This window comes from Thrips palmi, unplaced genomic scaffold, assembly GCF_012932325.1.
Source record: "Thrips palmi isolate BJ-2018 unplaced genomic scaffold, TpBJ-2018v1 HiC_scaffold_4, whole genome shotgun sequence".
Taxonomy (NCBI): domain Eukaryota; kingdom Metazoa; phylum Arthropoda; class Insecta; order Thysanoptera; family Thripidae; genus Thrips; species Thrips palmi.
In genome coordinates this window covers 13,263,975-13,289,596 of record NW_023144631.1, presented here as the reverse complement: position 1 = coordinate 13,289,596, position 25,622 = coordinate 13,263,975, and the positions used below count along the sequence as shown (strand labels likewise).

General features: G+C 44.9%; 1 protein-coding gene across 1 annotated transcript; it reads left to right on the top strand.

Moving 5' to 3' along the window:
- The first annotated feature begins 3,583 nt into the window (after positions 1–3,583).
- Positions 3,584–5,643, top strand: LOC117649427. Its single transcript, XM_034392212.1, has 4 exons — positions 3,584–3,621; positions 3,949–4,067; positions 5,032–5,202; positions 5,285–5,643. The coding sequence occupies exons 2-4, from the start codon at positions 3,961–3,963 to the stop codon at positions 5,322–5,324; spliced, it is 318 nt and encodes a 105-aa protein (XP_034248103.1). The 5' UTR covers positions 3,584–3,621; positions 3,949–3,960; the 3' UTR covers positions 5,325–5,643.
- Positions 5,644–25,622: the final 19,979 nt, after the last annotated feature.

The window sequence follows — 25,622 nt, the reverse complement described above, 5'->3', positions numbered from 1 at the left end:
AGGTCTTGCCAAGACCTATCGAAAACTTAAGTAAAAATTTTCAGTCGGTCGACCCCCTTTTTTGAAGATCCTGATGTGACTAATAGACTAAGTCGGGCTCCTGGACCCCCTTTCCGACCCCTCGTTGAAAAGGTCTTGCTGAGACCAATCGAAATCTGCAATAAATTTTTTTAGTCGGTCGACCCCCTTTTTTGAAGATCCTGATGTGACTAATTGACGAAGTCGGGCTCCTGGACCCCCTTTCCGACCCCTCGTTGAAAAGGTCTTGCTGAGACCAATCGAAATCTGCAATAAATTTTTTTAGTCGGTCGACCCCCTTTTTTGAAGATTCTGATCTGGCCAACTTGTAAAAGCGGCCGATAGGGTCGGGACCAGATCCATTCATCTTGTCTCGTCGCCCCGATTCCAAAAATACCCCTATGTGCCCTGCTAGCACCAATAATGGCGGAAATCCCCCTCCCGCTCATGTAAACCATGATGCACCTGCAGCAGCCCTTGTGCGACCCGGACGGGATTTGCACCACCGGATTATTTGTTTGGACGGTACTCCTGAAGTACCCTCCAAATCTGGTTACTCTAGCTCAACTCCTTCCTTGTCGAGGGGTGAATCACTGGTGTACTCATGTGTACAAATTAGCCTGTACTCAATGTACTCACAAGTTTAAATTTAACAAAATTCGCTTGTTTGAAGTAAGATCTGGTGTTGCTAATTGTCTGAAGCGTGAAATAAAGCCTTTAAACGTTTATAAATGTGAAATTTAAGAGTTTCCTAAGGTGTACTCACCCGTACTCATGTACTCATGTGTACACCAGAACGCCGAGTGATTCACCCCTCGTTCCTTGTACACAGACGCCAACAACAACAACAACAACAACAACAACAACACACAGACACAAAGGCAAATGCATAGGCCCTCCCCCTATTTTTTGAATAGAAGGGCGGGCCAAAAACGATTAAATAGGCCCAAATTCAACAAAATCCACTCAATCTTCAAAAAAGGGGACCGACCGACTAGAAATTTTTATTCGCCCCATCGGTAGGTCTGGTCGAGACATTTCCGAAACTGTGCCGCAATCGGGTCCCCGTCACCGGCAACATCCTCAAAAACGATTAAATAGGCCTAAATTCAACAAAATCCACTCAATCTTCAAAAAAGGGGACCGACCGACTAAAAATTTTTATTCGCCCCATCGGTAGGTCTGGTCGAGACATTTCCGAAACTGTGCCGCAATCGGGTCTCCGTCACTGGCAACATCCTTAAAAAACGATTAAATAGGCCTAAATTCAACAAAATCCACTCAATCTTCAAAAAAATGGACCGACCGACTAAAAATTTTTATTCGCCCCATCGGTAGGTCTGGTCGAGACATTTCCGAAACTGTGCCGCAATCGGGTCTCCGTCATCAAGAACCTATATAGCCCCAATCCGACTGACTGACTGACTCACTCACTCACTCATAGAAATGTTTGGGGTGAAGGAGTGGTCGTAGAGACTTGCGGTTTTTTCCATTCAATTCCAAATTTTATGGGAAAATTGGGAAAAATCCCAAAAGTTGAAAATTCCTCACCGTTTCCGAGAAAACTTACTTTATCTTTAAAAAAGGGGAACAAATTTCTCACCGTTTCCGAGCAAACCTACTCAATCTTCAAAAATGGGGACCGACCGACTAAAAATTTTTATTCGCTCCATCGGTAGGTCTGGTCGAGACATTTCCGAAACTGTGCCGCAATCGGGTCCCCGTCACCGGCAACATCCTCAAAAACGATTAAATAGGCCTAAATTCAACAAAATCCACTCAATCTTCAAAAAGGGGACCGACCGACTAAAAATTTTTATTCGCCCCATCGGTAGGTCTGGCCGAGACATTTCCGAAACTGTGCCGCAATCGGGTCTCCGTCACTGGCAACATCCTCAAAAAACGATTAAATAGGCCTAAATTCAACAAAATCCACTCAATCTTCAAAAAAGGGGACCGACCGACTAAAAATTTTTATTCGCCCCATCGGCAGGTCTGGTCGAGACATTTCCGAAACTGTGCCGCAATCGGGTCTCCGTCACTGGCAACATCCTTAAAAAACGATTAAATAGGCCTAAATTCAACAAAATCCACTCAATCTTCAAAAAAGGAGACCGACCGACTAAAAATATTTATTCGCCCCATCGGTAGGTCTGGTCGAGACATTTCCGAAACTGTGCCGCAATCGGGTCCCCGTCACCGGCAACATCCTCAAAAACGATTAAATAGGCCTAAATTCAACAAAATCCACTCAATCTTCAAAAAAGGGGACCGACCGACTAAAAATTTTTATTCGCCCCATCGGTAGGTCTGGTCGAGACATTTCCGAAACTGTGCCGCAATCGGGTCTCCGTCACTGGCAACATTCTCAAAAAACGATTAAATAGGCCCAAATTCAACAAAATCCACTCAATCTTCAAAAAAGGGGACCGACCGACTAAAAATTTTTATTCGCCCCATCGGTAGGTCTGGTCGAGACATTTCCGAAACTGTGCCGCAATCGGGTCTTCGTCACTGGCACACGGTGAATCCATCGCCTGGGATTCCCAGGGCTTTTATCGTGTTTCCAGGAGACCTGACGTGTTCCCAGGGCGGACGCTGGAAATCGCGTAAAATTTCCAGGACCGACCCTGGGACACGCGAAATTTTCCCAGGACAGCCCTGGGAGTCGCTCCCGGTCCAGAAGACCCAGGGACCGTCCTGGGAAAATTTGGCAATTCCCAGGGCCAGCCCTGGGAATTTTATGCGATAACCAGGATGCGCCCTGGGAATCGATTTGCGACCTGGGGGTCACCGCGATGGAGTCGTCGAGATCGCCAGGACACGGGGAGTCCAACGCCGAGGTCGCCGAGGTTCAAGGACAAGCGGTTCCAGAGAAACGAGGACGTACCACCAGGAGTCCGTCAAAGCAACTTTTTAGTCAGAGGCCAAAACAGCTTCGGCCTCTGGCCGCGTGCCATTTAAGTTTCCGGGACTTTTGACTTAAGCATCGCGCTGGGGTTGTTCTGGGCTACCAGGACCCCTTAGGGGTCGTCGTCGGACCCACCGGTGTGCCCAGGATGCCGACGAACGTGAGTGCTGTGCAGCCCGAGGGGGTCCCTCACTTCGACTAGTCAGTGTACAGGGGGTCAACCAGTCATTTTTTCAGTCACTTCTAGTCAATTCTAGTCGCAGCAGTCACCCCTAGTCACCTCTAGTCACCTCAGTCACCTCAGTCGCCTCAGTCGCCTCTAGTCACTTCAGTCACTTCCAGTCATATTCAGTCACTTTTAGTCACTTTCAATCACAATTTGATGAATTAAAGTCATAATGTTGCAAGAAATTTCAAGTATCCTCAGACAATACTGGAGAATTGCCTTCCCTTCGTGTCTCCGTTTTGAATATCGCGGCTTACGAGCGTCTACTTCAGATTCAGATTGTTTTCTCTTCGGGTCGTCTTCGGGTCGCCCGCGTCGCACTTCGGCTGCTCCCTCGCCCTCCTCCCCTTCCTCTTCTCCCCCTCCACTCGTCTCGTCTCCTCCCCGTCGAGAACCTTCCCGCATCGCGTCGGTCCGGTCGTGACTTTGTTGTTTTGGCGGCTTCAACGCGGCAAACCACTTACTGGTAAGATTAAATTCGTTTGCGCACAACTATTATCATTAAGGACCTCGAGTGATTGTTTGTTTAGCCTTGTGTTCTGCTCGTTGAGTAGAAGTTTCGGCGAAGTATATCGTGCCACAGTCGGCCACAGTACAGAGGCTTAAAACGACTTGGAAATTTTGCCGTGCTGCCCACGGCGTCTGTTTAGGGTTAGGAACAGCAACTAGGTTTAAAGAAATGAAACATAAATCAATGGGTGGCATTGTGTCCCTTTCATTTGGCGCATTTTCCTCCAAATATCTCGATGATGTTGTATGTTCGTTCCTCTATATTGTTGTTTATGACTTTCAGGTAAGAGGCACAATGTGCACCTGTTGGGGGAGGCGGCCTCGGAGGCCTCCCCAACTCGGCCCCAACCACCAAGGACCCAGTCCTGCATCATTGACGATGGTTTTCTCTCAGTTTCAGAGGTAAGGTTGAAATGAGCATTCAAACCCTAACAGTTCAATAATGTTGGACATTCAGTTCAGTTCGGCAATGACCTTGTTTCTTTTTTCAAAATGAATTTCATTTTAATTGTTTATGCTGTGGCGTTAGTTTTAGCTGTTCATACCTTTCATACAACTAGGCGAAATTCTAATTACGTTCAGTGACTTTGACCAAATTGTATATTGCCCATAACTTCACTCCGATTTATCAATAACCTTTGTTGATTTGATTTCATCTTATTTCTATGGACAATTTTTCCAAGCCCACATCACGGGTTTGTTTACATATTTTGCCCGTGAGCCAGCACATTAGTGTGGGTGATATTTTCCATTTTGGCCACGGTGTTTCAAAAAGAATATTGAGTGGAATCGAACCCTGTGGCCAAAACATAAAATACCGCCCTCACAAATTTGCTAGCTATTGGCTTGGGAAAGCTCGGGAAAAAGGATTTCAAAGGAATTATTAGTTCATCTCACTGGTCATTTGACAAAGTGGCGTAAGTCCACCAGAAGTCAGATTCTTTCTTTGTAAACATTTTTCGGTGCAGCTACTAATCAGGAACGCCTTCAGAATCATTGCAGATTTTGTTCTATATGTACATCTGGCCACTGTGCTTGGTATAGGTACGGTCGCAATGATAAGTAATCAAATTTACCTCATAACAAATGCCTTTTAGATAATTACAGTGAAACTAAATTTTCTTTCAAAGGCATTTGGTTAAAGGTAAATTTGATGACTTATCATTGGGACCATATCTATACCAAGCACAGTGACTAGATGTACATATAGAACAAACTCTGCAATGATTCTGAAGGCGTTCCTGATTAGTGGCTGCACCGAAACATTTTTACAAAAAAAGACTCCAACTCCTGGTGGACTTACGCCACTTAGTCAAATGACCAGTGATCTATGCCAAGCAAATTTTAACTCTACTTTATGTTACAGCGCCAGCAGTTTCATCGAGCTTGAACCATGGAAGCGAATGGGAGTCCAGAAGATCGGACATCAGGGCCCAACAATCCACAACAGTCATCGCTTAGTCCGCCCACCGAGCTGCCCACCCATAACCCAACAGCAGAGCCAACACCAGAGCCAGCAGAAGAGCAAACAGAAGAGGTACATTAAATTAAATTTCAAAGTTTTTAAATTATTAAGTAACATTTATTGAATTTCTCATAAATCTTTCATTTCTTTCTAGGAAAAATTTCATTCCAAACACCCAATGTGGAGGGAATTGATGAGATCCATGAACTGCAAGATAGACGACCACATATTACGACTTCTTCAGATTAGTGGATTTGGAACGTACCAGGCGTTGAAAGAACTTGCTCAAGAAGATTTGGACTTCATCGTTAAGTTTGTGAAGAGTGGTGATATTTTAGATCGTATTGATAGTAGTGAACTGCCAATCTTCTTGGGGCCCTGTAAAGCAAAGGAAAAGTTCTCTTTTCTCCCAGGAGAGTGTAAATTGTTGTTTAAAATAGTTGAATATGTAAAAAAAAACCATTCAGAGTCTGAAAAGAGTTTAGGCAAAATGTCTCTTTATCCCATATTTCAAGCTAAGTCTAGTAGGAAGTCAAGTTTCTGTGATAGTCCATCTAGTTCTAAAAAGGCTAAGACTGATCTAGTTAATTCATGTGATATTCCTCAAGAAGTATTAGATATTAAGAAAATTCTGAAGGATCATTGCAAAAAGAAATCCTTGCCTGATGAGTTTTCTGCATCAGTTCCTAACTTAAGCATTACTGTTAAGACTGTTGACACAAATGAAAAGTCTTATTTATCTGCTGTTATTATCTGTTCATTTTGTAAGAAAGGTCAGACAGTCCAACGCAATCCAAAAGAGACATGGAACTTGTCTAATATGAATAGGCACTGGAGAGGCCATGCCTCAAAAGGAGATTATAAACCAAAGGGTGGAATTGAATTGTATGCATCAAAGAAATCCAACACTCCTGGAAGTGAGGAAACCACCAACACAGATGAAGAAGAGAATGCACACAGTATTGATTTGACTGCAGAAAGTGATGAGACAACACCTAATGAGCAAAGGAATGAAGAACAAGGAGGTTCTGCTACCACTAACTCTTCTGGTACAAGTGAAAATTTTTTACTTTAGGGGGGATGAAGGCACAGCATGCTCACACCCCCCCTGTCAGCAGATTTGCCTGTGAGAAGTACAGCAGATTGGAAAGAAGAAAACGTGCTCTTGGTAGGCATTCGGAGGATCAGCTAAAAATAACATCATATTTTAAGATTTTGAACGATGTAGAAATTACTTTGCTTTCTAATGCTGAGATTATAAAGACACTGTCTGCCCGCTGTGAAGAATTGTCTGCTGTTGTGTCTGATTTATCAGACCGTTCAAATTTGTCATTTCTCTTGAGGTTGCTCTTGGAAACAGCTCAAAAGAATGCACTCAGAGAACCACATGGACGGTCTTATGAAATGGACATAAAATACTTTTCTGTTTACCTATTCATTATTTCTGGACGCTTTGTTTATGAATTTCTGTATGAAAATCTTAAACCTGCTCTGCCTGCTATGAGTACAGTTGAGAGAGCACTTGCTTCAGCTTCGGAACCTGTAAGAGAGGGAGAGTTCAGATTTGCAGAGCTAAGTGACTTTTTAGACAGTAATAATTTTCCAAGGAAGGTGTTTGTTGCCGAAGATGCTACAAGAATTACCCAGAAATTTTTATACGATTTGACTAGTGACCAAATCATTGGCCCTGTACCTCCTCTTGCTGAAAACGGAGTACCAATAATGGACTCCTTTCCAGCATCTTCTGCAGCTTTGATAGCTACACATTTTGAGAAATGTAAACCATCTTCATCTGCCTATGGTATTATGGTGCAACCTGTTTATGAAGGAGCCCCATCGTTTTGTTTGTGTATAGTTGGAACCGACAATAAGTTCACAACACATCATGCGCGCAAAAGATGGTATTATATCTACGATGAGCTTGAAAAGTTAGACATTGAGTGCTTTGGTTTTTCTTCAGATGGAGACCCAAAAATGCTGTCTGCCATGCACTCTGTAATGTTTAGCCCTGGTCCTCCGTGCCCCATAGATTTTAAAGATTTCTATTTTGCTAGTGGTGTACAGAAGTTTACTGTGACCCAAGATTACATTCACACAGTAAATAAGTTTCGTTTGAGATTAAGCCCATCTTATTATCTGCCTCTAGGAAAGTACACTGCCAGTGTTTCTCACCTCACAATTTTGATGGAAACTGTAAGTAAAGAGGAGCATGGACTCACTCCTGCTGACCTGCAAAAAGACAAAATGAATTTTAACGCCTCTGTTAAAATATGCAGTGAACGTGTTACTGATTCATTGGAAAAACATGTTCCAGGTAGTGAGGGCACTGTCGCTTATTTAAATGTAATGCGCTCAGTTATGGAGGCTGGCCTTAACAAAACTCTGTCCCCTTTAGAAATAATTTACAAGATATGGTTTGCTGTGTTTTTTTTTAGGTGCTGGAAACTTTGGCTCTTGTCTAATCCTCGATTCAAACTTGACAATTTTGTTTCAAGAAACCTCTACATTTGTGTTGAAATCATAGCTCATTGTATCATCCATCTAATTGTGAAATGTAGAGATGAGAATAGTCCTGAGTACTTGCTAATCCACCTGTTTTCCAGCCAAATTTGTGAAAGTTTGTTCCGACTATTGCGTTCAATGACCACAACAGAGTCAACTGTCATCAACTTTTCCATGAAAGAAGTGTTACAGAAAATAAGAAGAATTGACATCATGCACAGCATTACATGCAAAATGACTGGCAAACTTGAATTTCCAAGGGATAAGAGGAAGCGCCTTCTTGGAGTGCTTAGTGATGAAAAACTGAAGACAACTTACCTCCCAACCAATGAAGAGATACGAACATGTGTCCTGGCAGCTAAAAGTGATGCCATCTCTCTCCTTCGTAAACTTGGAGTATCTTGCGCACCTGATACTCTTGGGCGAATCAAGTCCAGTTTACTTTCCTGTGAAACTTTTGAACCAGATGAAAATCCAGATGAAGTATCTCCATCTCCTTTGTATGTTGCAGAAGTGAATGATGATGATGTCCCTCTTAATTTACTCCAAGCGTTCCCTTCCCCTGAATCTGTCTGTGACCTTGATCCCCATGGTATTGTTGATGAAAGTACCAATCTCTTGCGGGGACATGTACTGGTTCCCGACAAGAGTGGTGGTTTTAAATCTGTTTCCAAATCTTTCCTGTGTTGGCTCTTTGCCAGTTGTGGGAGTGCAACATTGAACAACATCAGAATTCATAGAGTCCGGGAACAAATTTTAACGTCAATGGGAAGTGTTAGTAGACCATCAAGTAATTTAGTTGTGTCTGAAAATGAAGAGGTGGAGATTGGCAATTGGTGTTTATTTAAAGAGAGATCTAAGTACTTTGTAATTAATATTTTAGGTTTTAAGTACCTCTCAGGGAAAAACTTGAGGTATTCACTGTGCAAGGCACCTGTACGAGCTCCAACTGGCACTGCTTGTAGAGGAGTAGGATGCCTTGGAGTTTGGTATACAGTTGAGGGACATAAATTGAAGTTGCGCCCTACCCAACACAACACAATCGAAATTGAAAAATATGTGGCTACTGTTCCCTCTCCTAACGTTGTTGGTGACGTACTTGAGCTTGCTGCATGTGCCCTGCTTTATTATTCTAAGCTATCTTCTTCGTGATTTTTTCTGTCATGTTGTGTTTTGAAAAATGTTATTTTAATTAAACATGTTAAAAACCTGTAACTTAAATTGACTTCTGTTTCTTTTATCTTCCACCTAGTAGTCCATCTAACAAACTTAAATCACTGAGGCTTGCCATGTGGCTCACCGAAATAAACCTCTCCCCTTGGTGTGGACGGCCTGTTGGCGCCGTGCAGTACAAGCACGGCAGTGCCGGAGTAAAGCCTCTCAAGGCTAAGTCCGAGGACTGGAGCCCCTGCCGCCAGCGTGGGTAGGCAGCCCACCACGCACCGGTGGCGCGGGACTGCCTAACTACCCGGCGACTCGGCCCTTTTCACGCTGTTTTTGCTCAGCGTGTCTCCATTCACCTTTAGTCAGCTTCCAATCATCTCCAGTCAGCTTCCAATCATTGTCAGTCACTTTTCAGTCACATCCTAGTCAGCACTAGTCACATCCAGTCAACTCTAGTCATTTGCAGTCACTCTACTCATTTCCAATCAATTACAGTCATTCCAGTCAATTATAGTCATCCCAATCAATCCAGTCACTCCCAGTCACTTCCAGTCACTTCCAGTCATTTTTCATTTCAGTCAGTGTACACCCATTTTGGGAGTGAGGGACCCCTCGGTGCAGCCTACTACGGATCATTTTGTGCTCTTTTGATCTGTGCAAAGCGTTTCGCAATCAACGGCCTAGATCTTTCAATCCCAGCAAAATAAGTAACCCCTGCACCTCGCTCGAGCATGGCTTTACCAGGGCGACCACAGGATCGTCGAAAAAAAATTCCCGGTTATTTCCCGGTTTTTTTCCGGCGATTTTACCAAGTTTTTCCGCGTCTAGGCGACGGGCGATTAAGGTAAAAAATCAATTGTGGGTTACGAATCAATTATGGGCCATTTCGTTTGACGGGCCGCTACAAATCCATGAATGAGCAAATCCATTTCAAATTCGGTATCGGTATTCTCTCAACCTTCCTTTGACACCTGAAACAGTGCGGATGATTGAGCTACGACCATAACGCCACCTATCGGGCAGCAAAGAGAGACCTTCAAAATTCGACGAAAATTGGGCCTGTTCAAGGGCAAGAAAAAAAGATGTTTTTCAAAAAATCGAATAATGGAATGAAGGGGGACGCCCTTGCCGATTCAGGTGTGAAATAACTGAAGGACCCCAAGTCAACCTAAGTTTGGCAAAAGTTGTGCAAGGCTTGGCGCACGGGGAGCTTTAAAAATTGCTGACCCACAAATGGTTTCAAAAATCAATTGTAGGCCAAAACAGCGTGTTTTTAAAACGGCCGTAGCTCAGTAAACGAGGACGACCGACGGGGCTGCTTTGCTGCAAAACAAAGTCAATAGATCATATTAAAACGTTTTGAAGCTACTTTGGCTACTTGTTCAAACTAACATTTTAAATTAACATTTTTCAAAAAGGTGACCCACAGTTGATTTTTTACCTGAAGGAGGTGCATGTCGGGTCATATCTGCATTCAAAAGGTTCTGATGGTCTAGAATTCAAAAATCAGTGCATCCATGTGCTTGTGGTAAAGACAAGAGTACCCACAACAAAGCTGTGGTGACGGCTCGCCTTGTCCACCGGGCCGCCGCGACGGAAGACGACCGCCCACGCGCCAAGTCTCTTCACGTCACTGCTTTTTGAGGCGCGAGAAGTGTTTAACTTACATAGGAACTTTTTCCCGGTTTTTGCTTAACTTTTAAAAAATTCCCTGGTATTTCCCGCATTTCCCGGCTCTATTTTTTGTTCCCGGTTAATTCCCGGTTTTCCAGGTTTTCCCGGTCCTGTGGTCACCCTGCTTTACGCGCTCCCTCCCCCGCCACCGCGAGCTTGTACGCATGGGCCGACGCCGTTGGTACCGACGCTGCTACCGCCGCGTGTGGCCGTCGCAGCACACGGCGTTGGCTCTGATCATCAGAACACTCGTCGGTGGCGGCGACCGTCAAGGCACGCGGCGGTGGCGCCGGTGCCAACGGCGTTGGCCCTGATCGTCCAAGCACGCGTTGGCGGCGTCGGCCATCCGGGCACGCGGCGGCAGCGTCGGTACCAACGGCGTCGGCCCCAGCGTACACGCTCGCGGTGGCGAAGAACACTGCGGCGGCGGGCGGCGTCGGCCGTCCGGGCACCCGGTAGCGGGCGGTCACCTAGGCACGCGGCGCTAGCGTCGGCTCTCCGGGCCCTCGTTCACTGACGCCTACCGTTGACAGGTTCCGTGAGGTCCAGGACTATCTCAACGCGACGCTGAAGACAAAAGCCCCGGACACTCTAACGGAACGCGGGGCGTCCAGAACCCCCATATTTTAAAGTTCCTTTGACGGACTCCTCGTAGTACGTCCTATCTCCGGAACTCTGGTCATAGAGCATCGGTGGTCTCGGCGTTGTTGTTCCGACGTCCCGAGGAACGTGGATACACACTGGTAAAACTGGAGCGTAGTTGTATGCTTGATTCAAGCATACAACTACGCTTGAAGACTTTGCGCTTGACCTCAAGCGTAGAGAAGAAATCCTCCCATGCAATTAGATAGGCGGGAGAGGGGCGAAATGGAGAAGTACGCTTGAAGCCGAGCGTAGTTCTACTACGCTTAAAGAAAGGCGCAAAAGTACGCTCGAGTTCTACCAGTGCACCACCGGGCAGCTCCTGGGTGGTGGTGGCAAAGGTAATGATCCGTAATAGGCTGCACAGCACCCACGTTCGTCGGCATCCTGGGCACACCGGTGGGTCCGACGACGACCCCTAAGGGGTCCTGGTAGCCCAGAACAACCCCAGCGCGATGCTTAAGTCAAAAGTCCCGGAAACTTAAATGGCACGCGGCCAGAGGCCGAAGCTGTTTTGGCCTCTGACTAAAAAATTGCTTTGACGGACTCCTGGTGGTACGTCCTCGTTTCTCTGGAACCGCTTGTCCTTGAACCTCGGCGACCTCGGCGTTGGACTCCCCGTGTCCTGGCGATCTCGACGACTCCATCGCGGTGACCCCCAGGTCGCAAATCGATTCCCAGGGCGCATCCTGGTTATCTCATAAAATTCCCAGGGCTGGCCCTGGGAATTGCCAAATTTTCCCAGGACGGTCCCTGGGTCTTCTGGACCGGGAGCGACTCCCAGGGCTGTCCTGGGAAAATTTCGCGTGTCCCAGGGTCGGTCCTGGAAATTTTACGCGATTTCCAGCGCACGCTAAAACTTTTTTCGAAAAGCCCCGCCGAAAATTCGGCGTAAATAGCCTTCTTCGACGGAAAACTGTCGCGCCGCGTCTAAGTTCGGTGGAATCACCCGCCGAACGCCGCCGAAAGCCGATGACGCGGCCGATGAAGGTCCGCCGAAGCTCGGTGGGAGTGCCCGGGCCCATGAGGCTCCGTTGTGCTCCATGTTCGGCGCTCCTTCGTCAAATCATATATAATTGGGATTTTATGTAACAGGGCACGGAAATATACTAGCAAGGCAACGTAAAATTTCACGTAGAATCTTATTTTATGGTCAGTTAAGTAAATTTTCCAAGGATGTCCCGATTAAAAGCGGATATGCAACTCAGAGCTAGGTTATGTCAGCCGTGACGTGCGCCTCGCGCCGTGCTTCGACGGCAAACCCCTGTCGCGATTCACGCCGTATTTTCGGCGGTATTCCTTCGAAGGTTCGAGAAAAGTTTTAGCGTGCGTCCGCCCTGGGAACACGTCAGGTCTCCTGGAAACACGATAAAAGCCCTGGGAATCCCAGGCGATGGATTCACCGTGCAACATCCTCAAAAAAAAAACGATTAAATAGGCCTAAATTCAACAAAATCCACTCAATCTTCAAAAAAGGGGACTGACCGACTAAAAATTTTTATTCGCCCCATCGGTAGGTCTGGTCGAGACGTTTCCGAAACTGTGCCGCAATCGGGTCCCCGTCACCGGCAACATCCTCAAAATCAATCATCAATTGTCATCAAGAACCTATAAAGCCCCAAAATCCGACTGACTGACTCCCTCACTCATCAATCAAGAACCTATATAGCCCCAATCCGACTGACTGACTCACTGACTCACTCACTCACTCATAGAAATGTTTGGGGTCAAGGAGTGGTCGTAGAGACCTAAGGTTTTTTTCCTTTCACCTCTATCCTTGTCAAAGCAGTCTTCAATATTTTCCGGACCTTGTATGCACCCATTGACTGCCACAGTAGCCAATGCAATACAAGCTATGTATTTGGGCAGTAAAAGTAGCCTTATTATATGGTCAAAAGCGGTTAAATAGAGCTTTCAAAGAAGCAGGACATTTACTTCCTTAGAAAATTTGCCTTTGGTCACCACGGACTTACTAAATACTCCGGCACGCGCTCCACACATGCGGGGGTCTGGGGGCGGAGCCCCCAGCGAGCAGCGCGAGTCTGAGAATATAAATGGAAATGCACTCACAAAGGTTAAAAAGACCAAATCATTTTTGCAATTATCAAACACACTCCACTGACTAAAACATTTCCCCTGTAGTGGGGGAGGGGAGAGGGTGGACGGACGGACGAAATGCGTAATAATTGTCACTTTCATTTTCCGTATTTCACTGAGTTGACTCTCCGGAGGGGTTTCAATCATTCTAAAATATCGAAAAACTATGACCGTACTCACTTCTAAGCCCTTCTGCTCTTAAGTTTGTTTTATTTGCCAATGTTTTGCCAGGTCCCGTATTTGAGAGTCGCGGCCGCAAGTATGAAAAATTGCTACGAGCTGCCAACCACTGCCAACCTAACCACGCTAAGAACCTTATTCAAAAAGATGTTTTGAATATTTCAAACAATAGTAATCGTGAATATAAGATAAACTCCCCCTGGGGGAGATTTAGGAGCCTTCCGGTGCGAAATTTTGAAACTATTTGTGCGGTAGTTGCTGAGAAACGTGAGTGAGTTACAGACAGACAGACAGACAGACGCACGACCAGTCACTTTTTGGTACCCCCAAACACGGCATGGGCTCGCTATCGCTCGCCAATGAGCCTCGTCTGGAGATCACCATGTTCTCTGCAGGAGGACCCCACCCTGCAGAAACAAGCTGGTTGACTACATGAAATGTACATGGATGCTCTTGGTGAGAAAAAAAAGTGAGTAATTCTTTAAAGCGGCATTGGTATTTGGAAGTGACATGTGATAGTGGGCTGAATTGTGCTGTGATTTTCATCTTATTATCAAGTTATTGTTGCTTCAAATTCTTTTCTGTTGGATTCAAATATATTTTTCAGTCAAATTACTTTGTTTTCTTACATCCTTTCTCAAAGACGATATCCATCACCACAACTCAAAGCAAGTAATTATCGAAAAGGATCAGTTGGCTGAGGAGGATATCGTGGGTCTGACGTAGTCAAAATGTTTTAAAATCTTATTTATTTATCACACGTACAAGGTACATTTGTCCCTACCATAAAAGAAAAACAAATCATAACAACAATAAATTCAGAAAATCTAGCACCCAATGAAATTTAAAGCTTCTCTTAGAGATACATACATGATAAAAATTAGGTACATTCTACTTTAAAATTACATAAAAGTCCCTTTGGATGATAAACCTAGATTAACATTTCCATTTTTAACACATTAACACAACCTAATTGGCTGCACTGTCAGAAAACTCCGTAAAAATACGGAAATTTAACGGAGACTGTCCATTTTTCTTAACGGAGATCTCCGTTTTTTTGAATTATGGATTTTCTCCGTAAAAATATGGAAGTTATGTACACAAATGAAATAGAAGCCTTATTTATCAAAAAGAACAGACTAATTCACGTTATCGATGGGTTGGGTGACCAACTGATTAGGTGTTCCAAGAGTGCGCCTTCCCTAAAGCGACCTCGCCTTTGGGTTTCCGTCCATTTATCCGATCCTAATGGCATGTGGTAAAGTGGATCTTCAAACAGTTTTGGAGAATATCACTTTCGTCTAAATGGACACTGTTTTCATTAACATCGAAGGTGGAAGGCAAGAAGTAAACCGATAACATGTGTTTATTTCTGCAAAAATGCGGTTCATTTCCGTAAAAATACGGAAAATCTCCGTAAAAATATGGAAAATCTCCGTAAAAAAATGGAAAATTTACGGAGCCTCCATTCCCAAAATTAGAGTAACTTTCTCCGTAAATTTACGGACTTTTTTTCTGACAGTGAAGATTACATACGATTACATACATGCATATGAAAAGCAAGTAGTCGTGTCGTATGTACGGTTAGGAAGATACAGGGGCTCACTGGAAAACCTTACATTTCAATTGTAGTAAACCGGCGAGCTATGCAGCCATTCGCTAAGTCTAACTCTCATGTCACATGAAATAACAGGAAAAGTAGCGATATACATCGGCAACTTTGGCCCGTCCCGTACATTAACAAATGTGTGAATTTCGCCTTTGTTTAACCCTGACGGGTTTGAACCTGAGTCTGGGATCTAAAGAGATGTTATTTTCGTAATCAGCGCCCTCAAAAACCTAAGAAACAATGCAAAAACTCGAATAAAAAGAATGTTCAAAATATACCCCACTGGGATGTGAACCCGGGTCCAAACTTATCCGATTCGCTTGAAACTGGCACCGTTGGTTTTGTCTCGTCGCTCCGATTCCAAAAATACCCCTACATGCCCTGCTAGCTGTATCCGTTGCCGAAATCCTCCTCGACCCCATGTAGACCATGATGCACCTGCAGCAGCGCCCCCGGGGGCTCGGATCGGATTTGCTGCCACCGGGCGGTTCTTAGGGTCACCCAAGGAGGCTGCATACCAAATTTGGTCAAGATCGGACCACGGGAAGTCCTCGGACGAACGGACGAACGGACGCACAGCAGGGATCATACTATATGCCCGTCCCTCCGTCATTTTTTTACAAAAAAATAAACGGGACGGGCCAAAAATTAGTCACAAAACAGTCGTTTACTTCGAAGTAGGATATGTACATGGAAAGAAAGTATTAAAGATGTAGCTTTGCCCCTATTTCTATGAAAGTCAAAGTTCACAAAGCAATCGCTGTGGCAATGGGGGATTATCGTTTTTATTGGATTATCTTCATCTTTTAGAAGAGCTCTTCATCTTCCTCTACTCAAACCCTGCGCAATTGAAAGTGTTCAGAACGAAAGTGTTCCCTGGCGAGACGATTGAGTGTCCGAAATTACCCCGTAAAGTAACAATTTTTCAGTTTTGAGCCCATATAAACCAAACTATTTGACCCAGGTGATTGAAAATTTGACACAGCATGCTATTAACACGTTCGAATCGACAAACAATCACCTCATGAACCGCCCATTAACAGTTTCGGCTTGCCAGTCAAAGTTTTTACGCTCTAAGCGAATTCAGGTAAAAAGGGTTAAATACAAAAACCACTCTATCTCTTGAAGTTTGCTATTGTTTTGACCTCCGGGTGAGTGATTAGATGGTATTAAGTGTGGCCGAAGCGATGCGCGCAACGGGACAAGCCTCCAAGTTGGCCGTTAGATGGGAGCATCATCGCCATGCTTCCGGGCAGAGTTGTCCGAAATTACCCCGTTTCACGGTACCCAGGACACGGTTCGACCCGGTCCTGGAAGTTCCAGGACCGAAATGGCTGGTTTGGGTCGCGCGCACCTGTTTCCAGGACGGATCGCGACCAGGGTGAGGTTTAGTCCTGGAAACGGGTGCGCGACCCGAGTTTTCTGACCAGGTTCCAGGACCAAGCCCCACCCTGGTCGCTTACCGTCCTGGAAACGAGTGTTCCTGGCACCCTCGGGCTCGGGCAACCGCTTCCAGGTTTGTCGTCCGTCTTGGAAACGAGTTTACCGTAGAGCCGGACGGGCGTCACTCCCAGGTTCACCAGTCGTCCTGGAAACGAGTGCGCCTCAAACCTCTCGCCGTCTGCGCACCGCGCGCCCGGCAAGGAGGCAATCCCGCCACGCTGCCGCGTCCGGGTGGTAGAAGGGTGGCCTACCTCGCCCCTGTCAACTGTCACCTCCCTCTCCCTCCCCTCTCTCCTCCCCGCCCGTCGCCCGTCCCCCGCCTCCGCGCGACTGCCAGCGCCACCGCGACGGCTTTTCATTTTAAACGTCAAAGATCTTCGCGTCAATGACGCCATCTTGCCTTAGCCGAAAAAGAAAAAGAACATCAACATCAGACCCAACCCACCCTTGCAAAATGGAAAATATATGGGCATTATATGGTCAAAATATATGGCCCAACATGTATTGACGACATATGTGGAAAAGATAATGTAGCCAGATACTTTTCCGATATAGAAAATATGTGGCAAATATATAAATTTCATACATTGCTCTATACATGTAGGCAATATATAATGTGAATACACCTTGGAGTCTGACGACTCAGAGACTTCCTTTACTATTTAGCAAAGAATGTAAACTTCGCCTTGCGAGGACATTCCACAGTGATCCTACCGTGGTCACTTAGAGGAACTTTTCGCACTACACCCAAAAAAGACGTTTGAAATTTCCGAACTGTTCCAGTTAACTTGTTAAACAGGATTTCTCAAAATTTCTTGGAGACTTAAACGCATAGAAAAGAACCTTGCCCCTGCTCAATATATGGCGCCAATATATTTTACAAGCTAAAATAATGTTAAGAAATATAGCCGCCTTTCAACGTCGAGTGCCAAGATTTTATGAAAAGTTACTTGAAAAGTCTGCCCTCCTCACCCTGCCCCATCCCACGACGGGAACGGTGTCCGATATTGAAACATACATTTCGCGAAGATAATATTATATGGGGAAATATATGCATCATATATTAACGGGCACCAAGATATACCCCCATATATAAGCCACGTATGGCGCAAGATAATTTGCAATATATTGAGCAAGATACAATTATATTGACAATGCATGAAACATATATGGAGTCATATATTGACACATATTTTCCATATATTTTCCTTTTTGCAAGGGCACTCGAATCGAAAGGGGGTCATTCCATGGGGGTTCGACATGCTGTTGCAAGTGGTCTATCCGATTTCGATGAAACTTTGAGAGCTTGTTGGCTATGGTCTGAAACCCCCCAAAATCAAAATTGAGCAAAAAATACCGATTTTTGAAAAAGTTATAGCTTCTGTTAGAAATTTTGATTTTCGTTGCAGACCTTTTTTGAAAACGCTGTAGTTTCTTAAAAAATGAAGCTACAGATCTCATTATAGGCGCATTTGAAAGGTATTGAATTGGACTTTAAGCTTATTTCAACATTTTGACAAATATTTTCAAATTTGACAAACATTGAACAAAGTCAAAATTTTGAACACGATTTTCTCAAAAGTGGTATTTTTGATTTTTTTTCTTTTTTGAAAGGTTATAGTGTAATGATTTGGCTACTAAAAGCTGCAAGTGTCAATTAGTGTTTTATTCTTTGTCTTCTCTACCTGCCTGGCATGGCACTTCCCTAACAGCCAGGGTTCCATTATTGCCTAGCTTTCTGAACACACACTGTTAAAAAAATTCTTAAATTTAATGGGTCATTCTACAGAAATGTTACAATTTGATGTCCCTGCCCCTTTGTGACGAAACGGTTCGTCCTAGAAAGACGCGGTTTGCGCGGTGAGATGGTGCTTTTTGTGCTTCAAAATGATCCACTATTGGGTTTGAAAGTTTCTGAGGTTTTCAGATGGCTGTGGCCTCCGGAAGGTGCAAAATGTAAACTCCGTGGCTGTCCCGATGCGTAGTTCACTAAGTTTGCGCCTCTCGTATGTCTAAACGAGACGCAGGACAATCATTCCCGACGGCTCTATTTGCTAAGGCACTTTTATACTTTAACTTAATCCCACTGACTTTAGTAAAAAGTTTGAAGCTTTGTGCCTGCACGGAATTAACTTTTGTCCCGAAGTTTTTACTTCCCTAAAATCCACATGTGCACTGTCACGAGTTTGGCACTACAGGAGACAAACGGGAAGTCACAGCCTCAATCTGAAGACTGCAATGGATTCCGGATGAAAAAACACATCTAGCCACCAAGTTTGAAGGATGTGAGTCCAATGGCTAGCATCTAATTGGTACCCAAATTTCAAAAAGGGGGTCGCGTATTTTTTTTGTATGTAAACTCCGTACCCGATTTGCCACAGATCCCCTGTGCGTCAAACTTTCGAATTGTGGATAAAAACAATGCTTTGGTGGTCCTTTAGTCAGCTGTGTATGCGCGTTCTACTGTTCCAACTCATACGGCTGCAATCCAGGTATTTGCTTCAAAATGTAAACTCCGTAGGCGTCAATTTATGTAAACTCCGTAGACATTTTCCCTATGATTTCAGTGGAGAAAATTTTTTTTCTCGAAAAGTGTGACGCTTGATATCGTTTCGCATTCTGCATGCCGAAACAAGAAAAACAAGCCCAATATGAATGGAATCGGACAACTTTTATTTTTTCACGGTTCTAACTGCGAAATTGTAACATTTCTGTAGAATGACCCTAATACATAATGACATCTTAATTTTAATAACCTTTTGAAAGGATATGAAAACTCATAAAGGTTTGTGAAGTTTAAGAAAATTTCTTACATTTACCAAAACATTTCTGACAAGTAATGAAAATATTGGTAAGTTTCAGAAACTTTATTAAAATTAAAAAACAGGTTCATTAAATTTGAGACTGTTTACCAAATACAATAATTTGTTTCTTAAAATTCAAAATTACCATGACTTTTCATATTTGATTCTCATCCTGCCAGTTAAAATTGTGATCATTGGACGCTTCACTACCAGTGTACGTAAAGAACAAATTTGGATGATCTTGGTCATGTGAAGTCGTGTTTGGAGGCCCTGGGATGAGCGCTTCCACTGCCTAGCGGAGTCTCCGCCGAGAGGCTTGGAGTCATCCACATCCTAGAGCCCGCCTCGCAGAGCTCACTCGTGGCGCAGTTGGTAGCGTCGCGGTGCGGTAATCCGGAATTCCGGGTTCGAGACCGAGTTTAAACCACGCTTCCAAGCGATTTCGGCAGTGAAATCGACTACTAACATACAATGAATAACTCATTACGTACATAAGGCGTTCAATTTTTACCTGCTATATATTAAATTCTTCTTAAATGCAAAAACAACTTTTAAGAAACAGATTATTACTTTTCAAATTTGATTCTTACTTTTAAGAAGAAAAAGTTTATTACTTTTACTAGCAAAAAGTCTTTGTAAACTGCTTCATAAAAAAGTTTCTTAAAATTAAGATGGATTTTTTTAACAGTGCACCCAACCATCCGTCATCCCCTCCACTATTGTTGCCCAAGCTATAAATTGGATCGCGCTGCAGAGCAGAGCAGCAGTCTGTAACCTGATCGCACACTGTTCAGTTCTCCTAATAAACCAAGTCATCCCTCACACAGTTGTCGTACTTCGCCCTTGACCCACTCATAGTGCCAAACAAGTCCATACGTAAGTATAGCAACCTTCAAAATTTGGTTGAAAAAAATTCATAAACAAGGAAGAAAGACGGTTTTTAGTGTTGCGATTTGGCAAATTTTCGCTAGTTGGAGTGGTGTGGAGGGGACCATGATGCATATTTGAGACCGCAGGTTCTCGATCTTGAACTTATAGTGTCACTTGGAACAGTTATTTGGGGTGCTGAACCTGAAAATATGATCAATTTTCGTTTCCGAGATTCCCAGGGGCGGATCAAGAGGGGTGACTTTTCAAAAATCAGGATTTTTGGATGTTGCAACGCGATCTCTGTGTTTTCAGGGGCGGAGATAACGAATCTTGAACGATGTTGAATGCAAGTTAGCTCTAAAGCTGATCTTACGTGTCGTAAAAAAGCAGAAGATCAAAAAGCCTCCAAATGTGAACATCTTAGGCCCATTGCAAAAAGTAAGGCTAGTGTTGTTACCTACACTGTTAAGAGAAGTCGTTATTTTACAACAGTAATCCCAACAATTAGTGTTGTAATTTTACAAATAATAATTCGTAAATTAACTACAAGATTCATGACATGAACAATTGTAATATTTTCGACAAACTTTACTCATAAATTTAGGAATAAATTCGTAATTTTACGATGAAATCTTATTGTTACTGACGAAAGATCGTAGTTTTACGGGTATATGGAACGAGGCCATCTCAGTTTTACTGATAAAATCGTTATCTTACGACTATTCTCGTTTTATAACGCGTAAACTTGTTTTCTTACAAATGAAGCTTCATTTTTAAGAATAGTTGCCTGTTAAATTTGTACCACGAACTGCACTGTTTTTTTACAAAGAAAATTGTAAATTGACAATCTGTTCATCATTTTACAAACTGCTTCTTAAATTTACAGGTGAAATCGTAAATTTACAAGTATGATTGTAAAAGCAAGTCTGAAAAAGTGCGTTTTCGTCCGCTGTTTCCTTACTATATAGGAAGAAAAAAATGCCTGAAACGACCAAAATTTGAGGATTAAGTTAGTAAATTTAAGAATATTTTTGTAAATTGACAAAAAAAAGGTGGATGATCAGATTGTTTTTTAAATTTACGAGCAGTTCGTGGTACAAATTTAACAGACAATTAATCGTAATTTCACAAAATAATCCCGAACAGTGTACACCCCTGTAAACATAAGAATCAACATGCGACATTCAAACATCTCAAATTCGGAAAAGTCACCCTAATTGACACACCCCGTTATTGAGATTACCAGGGGCGGATCAAGAGGTGGGGCAAAGGGGGTGATCCGAATTTGGATGTTTTGACAATACGTTGGATCAGCTTTGGAGCTAACTTGCATTCAAGATGGTTCAAGAATAGTTGTCTCCGCTCCCAAAAATATGAGAAACGAAATGCAACATCCAAAAATCCTGATTTTTGAGAAGTCACCCCTCTTGATCCGCCCCTGGTAATCTCAATAACGGGGTGTGTCTGGCAGTCGCGCGGTGGCGGGGGACGGGCGGGGAGGAGAGAGGGGAGGGAGAGGGAGGTGACAGTTGACAGGGGCGAGGTAGGCCACCCTTCTACCACCCGGACGCGGCAGCGTGGCGGGATTGCCTCCTTGCCGGGCGCGCGGTGCGCAGACGGCGAGAGGTTTGAGGCGCACTCGTTTCCAGGACGACTGGTGAACCTGGGAGTGACGCCCGTCCGGCTCTACGGTAAACTCGTTTCCAGGACGGACGACAAACCTGGAAGCGGTTGCCCGAGCCCGAGGGTGCCAGGAACACTCGTTTCCAGGACGGTAAGCGACCAGGGTGGGGCTTGGTCCTGGAACCTGGTCAGAAAACTCGGGTCGCGCACCCGTTTCCAGGACTAAACCTCACCCTGGTCGCGATCCGTCCTGGAAACAGGTGCGCGCGACCCAAACCAGCCATTTCGGTCCTGGAACTTCCAGGACCGGGTCAAATCGTGGACACGACCAAACGCGCCTCTTGTGCCGCCAATTGATACTGGCTGCACCCGAGGCCTGCGTAACGATGCATGTCTTGGCGTAACAGCATGACCACGGAAGTTGTAAGTATCACTATCGGTGGCAGTCCAAAACGATGTCTGGTGTGGCACAGTGTCTGGCAGAGCTGGCTGGAGTAGCCAGCGCGCGTAGCGCCTCTGCCGTCCTCTCCCGAGGGCGCGGTGCGGTAGCGGCGGTGTGGCGCGGCGAGACGAAGTCGCATGTTTGACGTCGATTTGAAGGAAAACGGCATCGAACGGCATCGCCGGACGAAATGGACATGAAAGTGGGGTCACCATACTATCTCATCACGGTGCCCGACCGGTTCGCAAATGTTCGCAACTCTACTTATCCCTCGTCAAAAAAGTCGCAGACGACGATTGGGTGTTAAGTGCCAAAAAACGCGTAGTTTCAAGAGTTTTTTTGGGTTTTGGTCCCGCACACCATCCCAAACTGTCGGGGCGACTGTTGCATGGTCTGTTGGACATCACGTCCACAAAAGACAACTCTTGCAGTGTGGCCGGACTATCGAACACCTTCCATTTAAGATCCAGACGTCAATTTTTATGCTATTCTTACTAATTTCTTCGTTATTTTGCCGAAGCTTCACTGTATTTTGACAGAGGTGTTATGTAACCAAATAAAGCAATTTGGCACTGCGACCTTGAGACTCGTGTCAAAAGAGCATTCTAGTCGTCCACGACCGAAGAACTAGAAGAAGAACAAATCTGGAACTCGCATCGGCAACAAACTTCCACTCCTGCGAGTGGACTAGATTTAGAGTTGTCAGAGGCGTATATTCTCCAAAAGCACTTTCGTCTGTTTCAAATATTTTTTAACCCAGGAATTGAGGATATTTGTCGATATTTCTCCTTGAAACCAGGCTCGCCACGTACTTTCTTTCTTCCCGCCTTCCGGTTTTGTTCTTTTCGTTTTTCAATCGCCAACGACTAGAATGCTGTATTTAAAAGTATAAGGGAGTTTCTTAAAGGAGTAGAAACACCTTTCCAAGCTAACGTAAGACCTGCAGGCCCAATGCAAGCCCATACAGTTATCACCTGGCGCGCAGCAAGAGCGGCTGGGGCCTTTCGGGGAATTTCTGGCACTGTAATTCAAAGGGTGAGACATCGCACCAATTTTTGGCAGAATAAAATGTATCACCGAAAAAGGGTGCTACTAAAATGTATCACCGATAAAATGGTCGTACACGCATGTATCACCGAAAAAAATGTGAGAAAAGGCGAGATTTGCCCTTGTTTTCCTGAGGAAGTATCACCCTTTTTCCGGTGATACATTTGTGTACGACCCTTTTTTTCGGTAGTACATGCGTGTATGATCATTTCTTCGTTGATACATTTGAGTATCACCCTTTTCCGGGGTGATACAGTTATGTCTCACCCCTCAGAGAGTGTGATGTATCACTATTTGATTTTCAGTGTGCTAATCCCCCCCCCCTCTGTTTCCGCTCATCTCTCTCCTCCCTACCCAGTACCCAGACCCCATGCAGGGGTTGCAATGCGTCCTACCTGTCCTTGCAGTCCTTCTTACAAGGGAGCTGTGCATTAGACCTACCCATTCTTTGACCTACCCATATTTTTATTAATAAAAATATTAATAAAAATATTGGAATATAAATATTGCAATATTTATATTCCAATATAAATAATCGCAAAAAAAGTTGACCTACCCAATATTTTTATTATAAATATATTGAACTATCGTGTATTGATCACTTTGAGATCAGTGGGAAGGGTGGAGGGAGAGGTGTGAGCGTCGGTTAGGGTCAAGAGGACGAGGAAGAATCGCACACCTCACCTCATGGGTGGGGGAAAATAGGACACCCTAGTTTTTAGACTGGGTTTCCTAATTTTAGACTGTCTAATACTGTTACCCATTAGCCTAGGGTTATAGGGTTGTCCGATTTTTCCCCGCTCCTGCAGTGTCCCTGCACAGTAAATTGAAATGGCAGAATCTGTAGTGGTCTGCCCTGAATCGCAGAAACCGACAGGTAATAGATCCGGGGCGGTTTTGCATCCAATCCGCCCACGGCCCTTTTTGCCCTTCTAAAATTGACATTTTCATGAATTACCATGCGTAAGAAATTTGTCAAAAAAAGAGTTCCGAGTGTTTACTCTTTGACATAAATTGACAAAATGTCACATTCATACATTTAAATAAACATTCTCATAAGTATCATCTGCTTTCACGTTAGCGTTAGCGTTAACGTTTTTTTTTGTACGGGCATGACCAAAGCCTGCGATCGGGTGGGTGAGAAGCAGGTGGCTGCCAGCGAGTCGTCCGTCGACACAGCTGTCTCTCTCGCACTCCTTGGCAGCTTATGGGAGTGAGAGAGCAAGATGTCACCCGCCTGATGCCTGTCAGTCGCTCTGGAAATCATGTGCACACTTCGTCCAGTAATCATTGGTAATCTCATGCTAATACTGGATATTCGCTGTTTTTATCGGATTTTGGGGTTCTCTTATAAAAATAGGCAAAAAATGCTCCCAGCTAACCAAAAGTAAAGAGGTGTCTCAGATATTTTGTAAGAAATCACTGGTATTTAGAAATCCTGTATACACTCCTGAGCTAAGTGGTGAACCCCCCGCCAGCGCGACAGGCCGCGGTCAGCGAGTCGAAAGTCGACACAGCTATCTCTCTCGCACTCGTAAACTGCTAATGGGAAGAAAGAGCGCGACAAGACCCGCCTGATGCCTGTCAGTAACTTGGCTCGGCGCGGCTGGGTTTGCCTCGCGGTCGGCGCGGTGGCTCCCCGAGCCGGCGCATCGGTCGCCGCCGCTGGCCGCCTCGCGTCTGTGTCGAGGGGTGAATCACTACACTCTAAATATGGGGTGCCCAGCAACTGGGCGCCTTTGTCGCCCGCCCCACTTTCTAGGGTGCCAAATGTCGCCCAGTTTCTGGGCACCTTTGTCGCCCAGTCTCGGGCTGGACAAATCATACAGTAACCGGCCCTCTCCCATGGTAGAGCATGCTCAAGTGCCTAGAGCCTGGGAGACCAAGGTGCCTAGATTCTGGGCACCTTCGGCACCTCAGTCGCTGCTGAGCCATGGGAGAAGGCAGGTTTCTTAATGGTTTGTCCACCCCGAGACTGGGCGACAAAGGTGCCCAGAAACTGGGCGACATTTGGCACCCTAAAAAGTGGGGCGGGCGACAAAGGCGCCCAGTTTCTGGGCACCCTACATTTAGAGTGTAGTGTTCGCATGTGTACTAATTGCCCCGTACTCAGTGTTGCCATGAGCGCAGTTCGCCCTGCGCGACGCGATGCTGACCATAACGTCACCGTAGGGAAGGCAACAAGAGTGTGCTGCCGGTGGGCTTGGCTTCTTGGCGGTGCACAGTGGGCCAGAAGTTCGGTGGAGGCGGCCAAAACTCTGGACGCGTCTTGAGCCCCAGAGTCGCTAAATGGGTCTCGATGCGAACGTGTGACCCCACCACTGGATTGCTCTGCGAACGAGGAATCCATTGGTGGGGTCACACGGTCGGTTCGAGTCCCATTTGGCGACTCTGG